The sequence below is a fragment of the Theobroma cacao genome, chromosome 3 (genome assembly GCF_000208745.1).
Source record: "Theobroma cacao cultivar B97-61/B2 chromosome 3, Criollo_cocoa_genome_V2, whole genome shotgun sequence".
Classification (NCBI taxonomy): Eukaryota; Viridiplantae; Streptophyta; class Magnoliopsida; order Malvales; family Malvaceae; genus Theobroma; species Theobroma cacao.
Window position 1 is genome coordinate 5,974,942 of NC_030852.1, and position 13,659 is coordinate 5,988,600.

Below are 13,659 nucleotides of genomic sequence, written 5' to 3' on the forward strand. Positions count from 1 at the left end.
AAAAGGTTAAAAATTTTGATTAAATCAATTAAAACTAATTTAGCCAACCTAAATTTGGTTGGTTTGGTTAATGTTTTAAGAGAAGTCGGTTAAATTGGTTGATTGCAATTATTGACCGAATCAATTGATTGCTTACCCCTAGTACAACTTCTTTCTTACTCGTACTTTCAATTTTTTATCATTTAACTATTTAACTTTTCATTGAAAATGTAAAAAAAAAAAAGGTAGAAACTAGTTCTAACATTTTTTTTTTACTTTTGACTTTTTTTTTTGTTTTTCATTCATTAAAAGTAAGAAAGATACATGCCTTTCTTTTTTTTTTTCTTGTTATTTTGTCTTATATACCTTTTTCTTTTTTTTTTGTTATTTTGTCTTTTAGTGTGTTTCATTATAAGGAAGGAAAGGAAAAAAAAAGTATGGAGAAGAAAAAGGGTAAGAGAGTAAGAGAGGAAGGAAAGTAGCAAAGCTATTTCTCTTTCATTGTGATTGGTATAGGAGACGAGAGAAAATGGGAGAAAATAAAAAAATAAAATAAAAAAATTATTTATTTAAATTGATTAATGTTTTTTCAACTTTTTAAAAAAAGAAATTTAGAAAAACATAAAAAATATAAATTTATTCATGTTGCTATATTATGGTTCTCACATTAGTGAGAGATGTGATGAGTTGAGTTTAGAAGTAAAAGCTTTTTTCTATTTAATAGGTATATATTTGGATTAGAAGTGCAAGTCTGATGACAAGTGGTGTTAAAGTTTATTTAACTTTTTATTGTTGTGAGATTCCCACCAAGGTCGAGATAGACTCCCACCAAGATAAGTTTTTCTAACGTTGCATAAGTGGGTGAAGTAGAATATCACAAATCATATTAATTAGAGATAAAGTCTTATATTTATATATAAAAATTTTTTTTTCTCTACTTAATAAATATGTCATTTAAGTTGTAAGTGTAGGCTCATCATAACTACATTCCTTTTATTTCCATCCTAAAATATAAAATGTTTTCTTTTTTGTTTCACTCTCGTTAAACATAATGTTAACGTCAATGTAGTAAAATTTACAAGAAATTCATTGATTGAAGTTTATGACAAGTTAGTCGTCACCCAAAACCAATATCCCTTCATTGAACCAAGAAAAGGTAGAGAAAAATTAAAAATTAAAAAAAAAACGAAAAGTTGAACAAGAAAACTTTAAAAATTGTGCAGTAAGGATGTCCCACGATAACAACCAGTAATTTGACGCCACGCCATCATATAAGCTTCTGGACAATCAAAGCGTCTTTTAAGCCGTCGTCGTAGTGTGTTTCGTAAGTCAACCTCCACAAAATTCCACGAACAATTCCCCTCCAATTATTTCCCTACCGGATACCGGGTCTCCCGGTCAGCCCTCCGCGGATATTACCCCACAATCCGCTTCTCTGGACCCCACCGTCTGCCCCCCCTTTCCGTCCTCCAAACTTCCAGCTCCCCGCGAATTCATCCAAAAGAAGTTCCTTTCGAAGAAGAGAAATCCGGTGGGTCCCAGGAAAGATGAGTTTAACCTGAGACCTTCTTTGTCTGTTATCTTCAATAGAAATTTCCTACATTTAATTTATTGTTTATATTTACAGAGAAGGAAAACTTTTTTGTTGGGGGGGAGATAAAGACAAATGACAGGGTCTCCAATAACGCCACAGAACGAGAGAAGCACATCGTTGATGGACAACTTGTTGGGTCTGCTGCGGATTCGCATCAAACGAGGCGTTAACCTTGCCGTTCGTGATGTCCGAAGCAGCGATCCCTACGTTGTTGTTAAGATGGGCAGACAGGTCAGTTTCACCTTCGCTCCTTTCCTTCTGTTGGCCTTGACCTTGGCCACACCCCTGTTGTAAATTTCGGTTTCAGGGAATTTCTTCTGTTTTTTTTTTTTATCAGTATGTCCTTCACGTTACTAATGATCTGCTTGTTCTATGAGTAACAAATTTGCATGCAACTTTTCTTTTGAAGAAAAGATATTTTATTTATTTATATGACGATCAGTCACTTTGATTCATGGGATATGATATTTCTGTGGTAGATGGCATATAATTGACCTCTCAAAACATTGAAATTTTGGGTTCTTATGAGAATCCAAAAGCAACTAGAAATGTCTGCTATGGCAAGATTCCAGTCCATGTCTTTAAGTAAAGAAAACGAAACACGAACAATGTTAAGCGGAATCTAACTCTCAGACATGCCCATCTTTGGCTGACTATAATTTGATTAATAAGGAGAGGTTCCTTTGAATGATGGATCTCAAAGATTTTATCTCTGTCAAAGAATTATTTCATCAGAGTTGACTTCCACTTTGAGTAACTCTAAAATCACTCATAATCTTGAGAAAGTAATGAGATAGATGAGTAAAAGCTCTGTTGATTAATAAGTTAGAAATAAATGAGAGAATTTTGATGTTACTAATTAGAGTGAAGGCGACTATGTATATCTTACTCTGTGAGATTATATGTGGTATTAAGATTATCCTTGATAATCACTCTTTTTTATCTAGCATTTTATAATTGAGAAGCCCTCGATCAGTTCGATACCTTAATTGCCTTTTGTAAGTAATGAAAGGAGGTGTTGCATCAAGCGGACTTAGATTTTATAGCTTGAACTTGAATTATTTCACTGAAAAAGGACAAAAAAAAAAAAAAGGAAACATTTTTAAGTTCAATTTCATCGAGTTATTGGTGGAGTCAATTTTTAGCAACTTGTTCCTTATCTTTTTCTATTGTAAATATTTCTTGCAGAAACTGAAGACTCGTGTAATAAAGAAGGATGTTAATCCTGAGTGGAATGAAGATTTAACTCTTTCCATAACAGATCCTAGTCTGCCAATCAAGCTGGTAAGTCTTTTGATTACTAGTTCCCATATCAATGTAGTACAGAAGCAGAAAGCCAGAAGAAGTTTTGGCACCCAGCTTCTAGTGACAAATTCATTCCAAAGTAAAGACCACCCCATGTTTTGCACCTTCCCCCTTTAATGGGAATCAAATTTCCACCATTGTGTAATGGTGCTTGTTACCCCTAAGTATAAGCAAACATTTGGACTGAAAGTGATTAGGATTTTTGATGATGTAGATATTTTGCCTTTTCCGTTACTTGATAGGCTAATCGTTGATCTTTAAATTGTGAGATAGCTCATGTTCTGTTGGTTTTGATTCTATTACTTGTTTGAAATTTGAAATCCTTTTATAATTCTATCTTAATTGCTAATTTTCTGATGTTTACTTTCCCATTGCTGATAAGCAGCAAAGCAAGATCAAATCATAAAAGAAATGCGTACATGATCTGATGACATAGCATCACTTAAAGAACAAAAAGAAAGCAAGAAAGAAAGAGAACAATAGTAAATCAAATATGATTTAAATCAATGTTTAACTTATTAAATCCATGATTAAGGCAGATGGTAAACTTTGAATTTTCTTGTTTGGTGTAAATTGGATTTCTATTTATCATATTGAATCTTGTATCACAATTGGCATATGGTGACTGATAACCACTCCTGAATAAACACCCCCCACCACCAAATCCATAAAATTAAAAAAAAAAAATTGATTGCTGCTTTTCAGCTTGATATCCTAACCAACCATGACAGAAGCTACTTTATACATGCCGCTTCTCAACCAGATCTTTTCCTATTATTTTCTCGTTTCTGCATTTATTTTTTAGATTCTTACTAATAATCATTTTGTGCTGAAAGGAAAACAGAATAAAACCAATGGAATGCTTAGGAATTTCTTATCAGTAATTATTTGTGAAATATTGTATGAATGATAGAAAGCAGTTGTGCAAGATGGAGGGACAGAGAATTGGTTTCCTAGTTTATAAGTATCAAATTATCATTTTGATCTGAAGGTTTTTGGTGTTAATGAGACAAATGTATAGGTGTCAATGTTCGGTACACTTACATGATCTTTTTGCTTTAGTTTAATTCTTTTCCTTTTCCACAAAACTTCGTTAATGTGATCCTTTTTTTGCTTTCTTCTATGCTTAAATGGTTAGCTTCAGGTTTTTTTTCCCTTTCTCTCTCTAGTCCTTTTGGTTTCCTTACATATAAATACTTATTTTAAATTTTCACTTTCATAAACATCGTTGTTACGGCATATTTGTTATCTTTTACATATTGACATTGTTACAATATTTATTCAAAAATTCATTAATTTTAATCTAAGAAATTACTAGAGTAACTTAGTTGTTTTAAAAGATAAATAAAAAATATAAAAATAAAGTTGTAGGCTAAAGAGTATTACGCCCTTTTGAATCAAAATTCTGTCTCCATCCCTGCCTGGAGCAAAACCACATCTACTCTTAAAGTTGTTGAAAACTCACTGATCATTTCAACAACACACTGGCAACTCTTTTCTTTTTTTACCCCCTTTTCCAGTGATAATCATGTGTTCGTGTGGCATTTTGATGTGTGAGGTCATTTTCTAGTATTAGTTTGTTTACAGTCATTTTTTTCTTTTTCTGCATGATTCCAGACTGTGTATGACCATGACACGTTTAGCAAGGATGACAAAATGGGAGATGCAGAGTTTGACATCAGGACATATATAGAAGCCTTGAAAATGAATTTGGGAGAAATCCCAAGTGGAACCATAATATCAAAAGTGCAACCAGGCAGGAACAACTGCCTGGCTGAAGAGAGCACCATTGATTGGAAGGATGGGAAGGTTGTCCAAGACATTTGCCTCAGATTGAGAAATGTGGAGTGTGGTGAAGTAGAAATTCAACTTCAGTGGATTGACCTTCCAGGCTCTAAAGGTTTATGAAGTTGATGATTGCTGTTATGTCTGGCTTCTGTCTTGTATATTTTATGGCAGCTTTCCGGAGCTTCCACCATTGAATGTCCTGTGAGTTCATGGTGAGGTTGGTTTGTTCTTTGAACTGTTGTATGTGTAGACAAATCTGTCAAGTAGTATTGGATTTGTAGCTCATCTATAGGATTGAACAAATTTCGGTTTATCTCATCATGGATACCAAGTGAAGTAATTACACTTTGATCTTTGTAATTTACTGAACCTAATGGCATTGCCAGCAACTATTAGCCCATCATCTTCAAGGTGATAAAATTTAGTCTGCTTTGGTTAGAGGCTTCCTGGCCCAACTCCAACGTAACCTGGCGGGTTATAGCCCAACATAAGCTTGGTTTTGGATTTTTTTGACCAAAAACTCATTAATTTATTTAGACTCTTCACCATTGTTATACTGTTATTTTACTGACTATTTTCTACTCATAAAAACAAAAGAGTAAAAAAAAATAGAAAAAAAGAAAATGCTCTAATTTTTAAAAGCAAAAAATGTCAAAAGAATTAAAAATTAAAAATTTAGGTTTTTCCAAATAACAAGAAAAAACTGTCATAATGCATCCATTTTTTGAAGAACTTTTGATATATTGATTTAGGCAATAATAATCATCTACATTTGTATAGAGTTTTAAATTTCATAAACGGATTTAGATAATTGATACAAATACATTCAAGTAATTATGTCAATTTAATGATTTTATTTTAATTTTATAATTTAACGGACACGCATCAATATCATATGTAACCTACTTGTGTAGTTTAAATATCTCACTGTGTATATACAAAAGAATTTTTTGTGATTTATTTATATTTGAACTTTAATATGAAATCACTCGAAATATCTTTCCTAGAATCAATAAATCTTGATATATAAGTTGATATATTTGTAATTTCAAAATCATTTATAGACACTGTATCCATGATGGCATCCACGTCTTCATACCTTGTTCAATTAACCTTATACCTTATGTTATATACATATTCAGCTTAAAAGGATAAAGGCTAACTTTTCCTTAATTTGGGGGCCCATTAATGCACACCAGAAAGGCACAAACCACTCAAAAACACGTGTGCATCTTTGATTTTATATTCCCTTAATTTATATTATCTTTTGTATCTTTTTACCATCCTAATTCCTAAGCAAAAGTCAATTTAATTTGCAAGTCTTCAAATTCTAACGTGAATTCTTGCAAAACAATGTCCCATTTCCCAACGACAAAAAGCGGCTAGTTTTATCCACTTTTTCCCATTACTATTAGGATAACAATACCCATGCAAAGCAAAGTGACATCCCTCTCCCTCTGCTAGCTTACCCTCGAAACAACTTTATCAACATTGTGCATGCTGGATGCTTTTCCACATTTTCATACCCTACGCTTTCCTTCATCACATGGGCTGCTCTTTTCTGCAGCCTACTGACTGAGCTTGAGCTTGTTCCTCTTTTGTCTGTCTAGTTAGCTGCTTAACAAATTGTCCATCTTTGCTTATTAACTACGGTTGCCCAGGCTTAGCACTACAACAAACGAATACGACAAATGAAGGTGATCTTTCACTTAACACCATGTTTGGTTCATATAATAGAATTGAAGGATGAAATAATTTTCTGAGAATATAAAATAAAAGTATAATACGTAAAAGAGTTCTTGAATTATTTAGAAAAATTTAAAAAAACTCTTTTTTTTTTAATTATATTTAATCAAATTTTTTTATTTTTATTTTAAATCAAATAAATCATTAGTATTAATGGTTGATTAATTGTTGATAGTTAAAATGTCATTCATCATTTTATATCACATGGTGTTAAGGTGACATATATTGACATGTTATAATAGATGATAACAAGAATATGTAGTTTTTCACCCTCCATGTCAACACCAAATAGATATAAAATGATAAGCATCATTTTGACTAATGACAATTAGTCCATTATTAATTATAAAGAGTTATTTGATTCAAAATAAAAATATAAAAATTTGACGCTATTAGTACCAAAATTTAATCACCGATAGTCAAATAGAATGACAAACTTTTGTTGCTAGTGCAACGATCGACACTGTCTGATTCTTTTAGTTCGAGCAAAACCAGTGACTATGAAGACTTGTTTTATGTTTAATATATATTTTTCATAATAAACTTTAGCTTAACAGATATTGAGAGCAATAACTTGCTTCCAATTCAAGCCTCGTAGATATATATAGAGAGGAGGATAAATAATATGTTTTTCTTGGTATAATATATAGTGGTGCAGATTGCTGTTTTCTTTCTCCATTACTGTTCACCACTCCGATGCCAGTATCCAAATCAACATATTTATAATTGTCATTCATCCTGTAACTTACTAGGAAACAAATCAAACAACAAAATATATCCACTCATTGCCTTTCCATAATTTATGGCTCTCAGCTTTTGGTTTATAATTTACACTTCCATAATTTATTATTTGAGGTTTGCCAAATTTAAGTAGGTAGAGTTCATCAAGGTTCTAATTGAAAACGAATAAAAAGTTATGAATTTAATATCAAAATTAAGGCAAGATCGATAGTATACAAAATATAAATCGACAAGCTATCAATACATTAAATTTAATTAACAATTATTTTTAATGGTAGAATTTGACATAATTTTTAATTAAAATATTAATTAAATGAAGAAAAATGTTAATATTACTTGAATATTAAAATTTGTTGAAATTATTTGAATATATATACACATACACCACTCTCAATTATATGAAATCTAACCAATGCATTAAATAACCGTACTTAAATATTTTCTTTTTAAAGGTATTACCGTAGTAGGGATGGAATTCTTAGACTCAAGCTCGGCTTAACTTGATTAAATTATTATAATTATTAATAAATAATATATTTTTATTTAATTTTAATTTTAAAATAAATTTGAAATAGAAAATATTAATATAAAAATAAGAGGATATTATTTTAATAGTAAATTAATAGTTAAATTGACGAACCAAACCAAATTTGGACTTGACTTTTCAAAGGAAACATAACAATAGTATCTTTGTTACATCGACCCTTAAAGGTATATAATATTTCAATTTGACAAATCCTGTTAAGGAGAGGAATGTTCAGCTATTGAATGGGGTTAGCCAAATTAACTTTTACTAGGAACGCTACTTGTATGTACGAAAAAATACTTTGAAATTGTTAGAAGAGGAAAATAAGAATTATGCAAATACGACTTTGCTTAACAAAAAGAATAGGCTAAGAAGAAGATTTGGGTTAATCTTCGGTTTGATTACGTGTATTTAAAAAGTTATGTGGCTTATAATGTAGTCCATTTAGTAAATAATAAGTGCCTTTAAAAAAAATTAGTAAATAATAGGTTTTGTACATGTTATTAGATGTGGCATGAATCGAATTTTAAATCTTTTCTCTCCTTATACATGTGGTAACTTTATAACTTACGATATCTTTTAAGTTAGCCAGTTATTCTAAATCTTAATTAATCGATTATGTTTTATTTTTTTAATATTAAATAGTATTATTTTATTCACTTTTCTATAATTAAATGTTATTTTTTTATTGTCATTTATCGATTTAATGTTTTAATAAATGTGAGGTATCTAGGACTAAGGTTAGTGTGTTCTATCACACACACGACACATTTACATTCATACATGAGCCTTTTACTCGAGCTTTGTCTTTTATTAGGGGGAGTTAAGTAGTTATGTTTTCATGAGGTGATAACCTCCGCATGAGCTAGAAAAACACTACCACTTAGATTGAAGTTTGTTTGAAGTCTATAATAGTTGAGGGCTGGAGTGCTTTAGTAGTCTATGTGGATGATAGTAAAGAACAATTTGGGAACTTGTAGCACTAAGCGAAATGTTGTTGATTTCTCATGTAAGTGCATGTATCATTAATAAGTAATATAGTGACAAAGTAGAGTATCGTTTCCACAAAATTATTTTAATTCCTATTGTTAAGTACAAAAATTGACACACCCTAATTTTATCTAAACAATTAAAATTAAAACTAATAAACTAAAAATAAAACTAATCTAAAATTTATTAACAAATTTACTTTATTAAATTTGAGGGACTACCAGACCTAAGATTATAATATCTCTCAATACTTTATCTGATTATTGTCTTTCTCTCTTAACTCGGTTTAATGGATTAAGTTGCTAACCTAGAGTCTTAAATTATTTAGAAGTCTCTGTCGAGTTTCTCATAAAAATATCTCTCTAAATTAATTTATTATATGTCTATGCAAATTAAATTGAAGAAAGATTCATTAAGTTCGTGCTCTAATTTTGGCTACGTATGACTTATAGGTGTATGTCTACCCTATATGCAAATCAAACCACCTAATCAGCTAAGTGGATTTGATCATACGCTATTCTATTCAATGTCTAGCTAAATCTCTTTCGTTAGGGTTTAATCTAGGTTTTCAATTCAATCTAACTAGTGGCCAATCAATCAGAAGTATTAAGAACATAATAGAATAAATAACTTAAATCCATCAAACATAAGCAAAAAAGAGATAAATAAATCGGACTATGTATTGAGTTCAATCATAATCTTAGATAAATAAATTAGTTCCTCATCAAGTCACACATCATCATCAAATAAGGTTTAAACATTCAGATCAAACTAAGAGAATAAGATAATAACAAAAGGATGATAGAACCCAAGAATTTTAATATTGATCTTCCAATTCTCTTTGAATTTTTCAAATTCTTCTCAACTTCAATGACTTTGTGGTTTGATTTTTAACTGTCAATCTGATGTTTTCTTCTCTCTTTTTAAAAGCCATATGAAAGGTTGTTTCTATAAGGTTTTGAAGTTAGGCCAAGTTGGATGAAGAAAGGAGTCAATTCCAACTAGAATTTCCATATTAGACCACATGGGCCGCGGCCTCGACCAATTAATTAGTAGAAATCGTAGTTACTTTATGACTACTACAATGCTTCAATTTTGATAAGATGTTTTACCATCTTTCAGGCCGAAATGGGTAAAGTTGTAAACATAAAAGTTGTAGATTTTTCTTTTATCTTTCCAATGGTTTAAGAATCATCCCATTTAGAGCTCTGTAGAGAAAGTTATGGTTAAAATACCAAAACATGTACAGTGAATGTAACGACAGCTCCTCGATCGCTACCGGCATCCGAGTCTTGCGGGAGAACCTGCCAAGTCCTCAACAAGCCTTATTCGAAACCTTGTATAACCATGACCCATACATCGTTTATGTAACATAACTTAAACAATAGCTATGATAAATCAACTCAACTTTTATTCAACATAATTGTAGAAGTACATAAAGGTTTTTAATATCCAACCATACCTTTACATTAATACTATTTACAATCAAATTATGCTACGAATGACTCGACCTCTAATAGCGGAGTGACTTAGAATGAAATGCTATAAGATGCCTTTACCTATCCGTGGTGAACCATAAGTGCCGATGATTGCACGCTAGCCGATCACTATCTGCAAAAGGGAAATAAGGGGATGAGTCTCATAGACTCAGTGATCATCGACTCTGTGAGTAGGGCGTTGATGGTAAATAAGCATAAAACAGAGAAGATTTGAATATATAAAAACATAAGAACATGTAAACCAGTTAAAAACAAATGGAACATTGTGCCTTACGCATAAAACCAAGGATTTTTATGCAAGAAATAGTTTAACCCTCATTGAGTCAAAACCAGTGTGAGTGAAAGATTTTTATCATCAAAATTATTTAACAACTTGCTCAAGGCAATTCAATGTAAACATGCACGCTCCCGTAAAATCAAGTGTTATTAAGCTTATACCACAAATTCGCAAATCATCTCGTATGCGAGGAGTTAAATCCAACATCATAGTATAAAAAAGGGAGCTGTGGAAAATCTTATAGTTTCACCATGCAAAAAGCATATAAGTTTGAAAACCCAAAAAGATATCACTCTCGAGTAGGTAATAGAAATAAAAATTCATGGACCCACTTCCATGTAATAACATCCAGGAGCTTCTCTCCACCGGATCCCATAGCCATGGCAGTCTTAATGATGTTGGCAGACATCGGAGAATCAAGTGGTCGCAACTACATATATCACTTATGGCCTAGCCAAGTATATATCACAAATCATGGCCCCAACCATGTTTAACAGCCCGTCGGTGACTCAAAGGTTCTTTAGCTAGAGCTCACTTGTGCACAAGGGTCACATTATATCGATGTGACATTCGACCTACTCTCAAATCTCCTGATTTGATTAAACCATTTAAAAATCAAGTGGGGTTCTCAAAAGTTTATTTCAAATCCATTTCAAAAGTATCAACCATGGTAACACGATAAGACGTCTTTTATGTAAGACTTTTGCATTGTAAAACCTTTGCATGACGTTTAAATATCAAATTGGCATGGTGATTGTAAAATTCATTCATGAATGCACATCACACAATCAATAAGGCACATTTTAATATAAACCGTATTAAAAAGCTTGTTTCCCAATTTTTAAAAACCCTTTACATATATATAGCTTTTATATATATATATATATTCAAAGCCATTTTCAAAGTCATGGCATCCACAATTTCCTAGTATTTCTATCAACTCATGCTTTCCACAATTTGCGTTTAAAGTAAACCAACACGTATATATATATATAGTTACGGGAATTTTAAAATGGACACCCCCTACTCACCTCACAATAGTGGGATACTACTTCGCTATTGACTCGGATGCGTATCTAGCTAATTCTACTTGCCGGTCACCCATTACTTCCTCTAGCACGCCACCACAGCAACTTCTCTACTTATACGCTTCCTATGAAAAATTCGAACTCAATACACTTAATTATTCTTGAGTACGGGTAACACATCAATCATTAAATCCTTAACCCAATTTCATATTTTTTATCAGCCTCAATCACAAGCATTTAAAAAGCATTGCACATACTATCAACCGACCATAATCAACACAACACAATTTAGACACATTGCATGTTTACCTTTCTGTTTTAGCTTGAATTCCACACATATAGCTCACAATTGCCTCACACCCATGGTCACCATTGCTTCCACAAACATAAACAATTAATACACATCTCATTTCTTTTATTTACTTGTGATTTCAAGACCAAAATACGTACCCATAACTTATCTAGTGCTAAATCACCAAGGATTCCAAGATTTACCCACAAGCATGCATCTATTTCTTTTAATTCTTGGAGGACCTTTGCTGCCACAAACATTCTCACACAATTACCAACTCATCTCCTCAAGAAATCACAACTAAAATCAAAGTTCTACTTACCTTCCTTAGCTTGGAACCACTAGGCTCAACCTTCCTTGTCTTTTTCTTCTTTCTCCATTCTTTCTTTCTTCCTTTCTTCCTTTCTCCTTTCTTCAAAGCTGATTCTCTCTCTTTTTCTTTCCAAAGGTGTGGGTTTTCTCAAGGCAAAGATATTTTGCCATTCCTTGATGTGGGTGGATTCTCCCAAGTTTCACCACCACTCAAATTTTCTTTCTTTTCTTCTCTCATGGGAGGATTGCCCAAAGCTTGGTCATTTTGTCATCTTCCTCATTCTTTTATGTGGTTAAAATTACAAGTCAAAAAGGCTTTTGGACATTTCCACCTGCCACCTTCATTGACCATTCTTTTTCCATTATTTTCTTTCCTTTTCTCTTTACATGTCATGCTAATCAATTCTCTTTCTTTATTTTCTTCCTATTAAATATTATGTTTATGCCTTTTTCTTTTAAATTCACATTACCATTCTTACTTGTATACCATGGGCTGTCCTTGCCAAACCATGGTTTTCTTCAATTAAATACTCTTTTTTTTATTCTTTTTCTCTTTATCAACTTGCACATGGTGGGGTCTCACATGTTTCCCACTAACTTTCTCATTTTTGTATGTAATGATTTGCATATAATAGTGAATTTCACATGTATATCTCATATTTCACATAATTTAACCTTCCTTGGTTAGTAAATTCCCATTTAACTCAAATATTAAAATTTGCACATAAGTCCTCAAACTTTTCTTTGTTTACCGTGTGACTCTCCAAACTTTCATCCTTTATAATTTGGTCATTCCAACATTTATCTAATTCCAATTTCCTTCCATCCTTCTTCCTTTACACGTGTACAAATAAAATATAAAATTTGCACTTCACCAAGGTATCACAATAATATTTAAATATTTACTTACTCGCTCTAGCTTTATTTAATAATGACACGCGAGCCCCACTATCATCTTTTTGTTTTGAAATTCTTTCCTATCTATTCTCTCCCTCTTAGATTAATCATATAATCCTCCTTCATGACTAATTTCGATAACAGATAAAATATTAATATTTTAATATTATTTTATTTCAAAATTCTCCACTTGTTTCCTTGGGATCTAAAATGTCTCACTTTATTCCGGTTTACTTCCGAATCACCTTTTAACTCACTAATTTATCTTTGATAAAAATATTATTATTTAATTACTATTTTCTTGCGTGCAAAATATTTTATTTCAAACTATTCCTTTCACTCATCATCGCTCTTTGATACTTAAATTTACATCAATTGCCCCTACGTCTTATCGATACGGTTATGTGGACTACTATACAGGGGTACGGGGTGTTACAGTGAAAATATGTACCTCAAAATCGCTCTTTTTCTTCCATTAAAACTCTTCCTTTATTAACCACCTACAAAAGTACAACTAAATCAATAACAATCTATCTTAATCAAATTAACACCAAATTAAATATAAAATTAACTAAGATTAGATTGACTCACCTAAATTAATTAACTTAAAATAATTTAAATAAAACTTACTAATTTCTATGTATTACCATAAGAACTAAGCTAAATTACTATCAAAATTAAACCC

General features: G+C 31.6%; 1 protein-coding gene and 1 long non-coding RNA gene across 4 annotated transcripts; one reads left to right on the forward strand and one right to left on the reverse strand.

Annotated features, from left to right (window-relative positions):
* Nucleotides 1,405–5,102, forward strand: LOC18604358 (protein C2-DOMAIN ABA-RELATED 4). 2 transcript variants are annotated; one of them, XM_007036782.2, is made up of 4 exons: nt 1,405–1,510; nt 1,607–1,804; nt 2,762–2,857; nt 4,496–5,102. In XM_007036782.2, exons 2-4 carry the CDS (start codon nt 1,646–1,648, stop codon nt 4,784–4,786), a joined length of 546 nt encoding a protein of 181 aa, XP_007036844.1. In that variant the 5' UTR covers nt 1,405–1,510; nt 1,607–1,645; the 3' UTR covers nt 4,787–5,102. The 2 variants fall into 2 exon arrangements, with proteins under 2 accessions (XP_007036844.1, XP_017974048.1); XM_018118559.1 differs by having other exon boundaries at nt 1,502–1,521.
* Nucleotides 10,059–12,070, reverse strand: LOC108661274. Of its 2 annotated transcripts, none has more exons than XR_001927029.1 (3): nt 11,924–12,070; nt 11,477–11,598; nt 10,059–10,280 (listed from the first exon to the last, which is right to left on the reverse strand). It is a non-coding gene; the product is annotated as an uncharacterized LOC108661274 (long non-coding RNA). The 2 variants fall into 2 exon arrangements; XR_001927030.1 differs by having other exon boundaries at nt 11,783–12,070.

Excerpts from the sequence above, each read along its gene's own strand:
- LOC18604358 (XM_007036782.2), top strand. The coding sequence starts at position 1,646 with ATGACAGGGTCTCCAATAACGCCACAGAACGAGAGAAGCACATCGTTG. Across the intron at positions 1,805-2,761 it reads TTGTTAAGATGGGCAGACAG|AAACTGAAGACTCGTGTAAT; the intron begins GTCAGTTTCACC and ends TATTTCTTGCAG. Across the intron at positions 2,858-4,495 it reads CTAGTCTGCCAATCAAGCTG|ACTGTGTATGACCATGACAC; the intron begins GTAAGTCTTTTG and ends GCATGATTCCAG.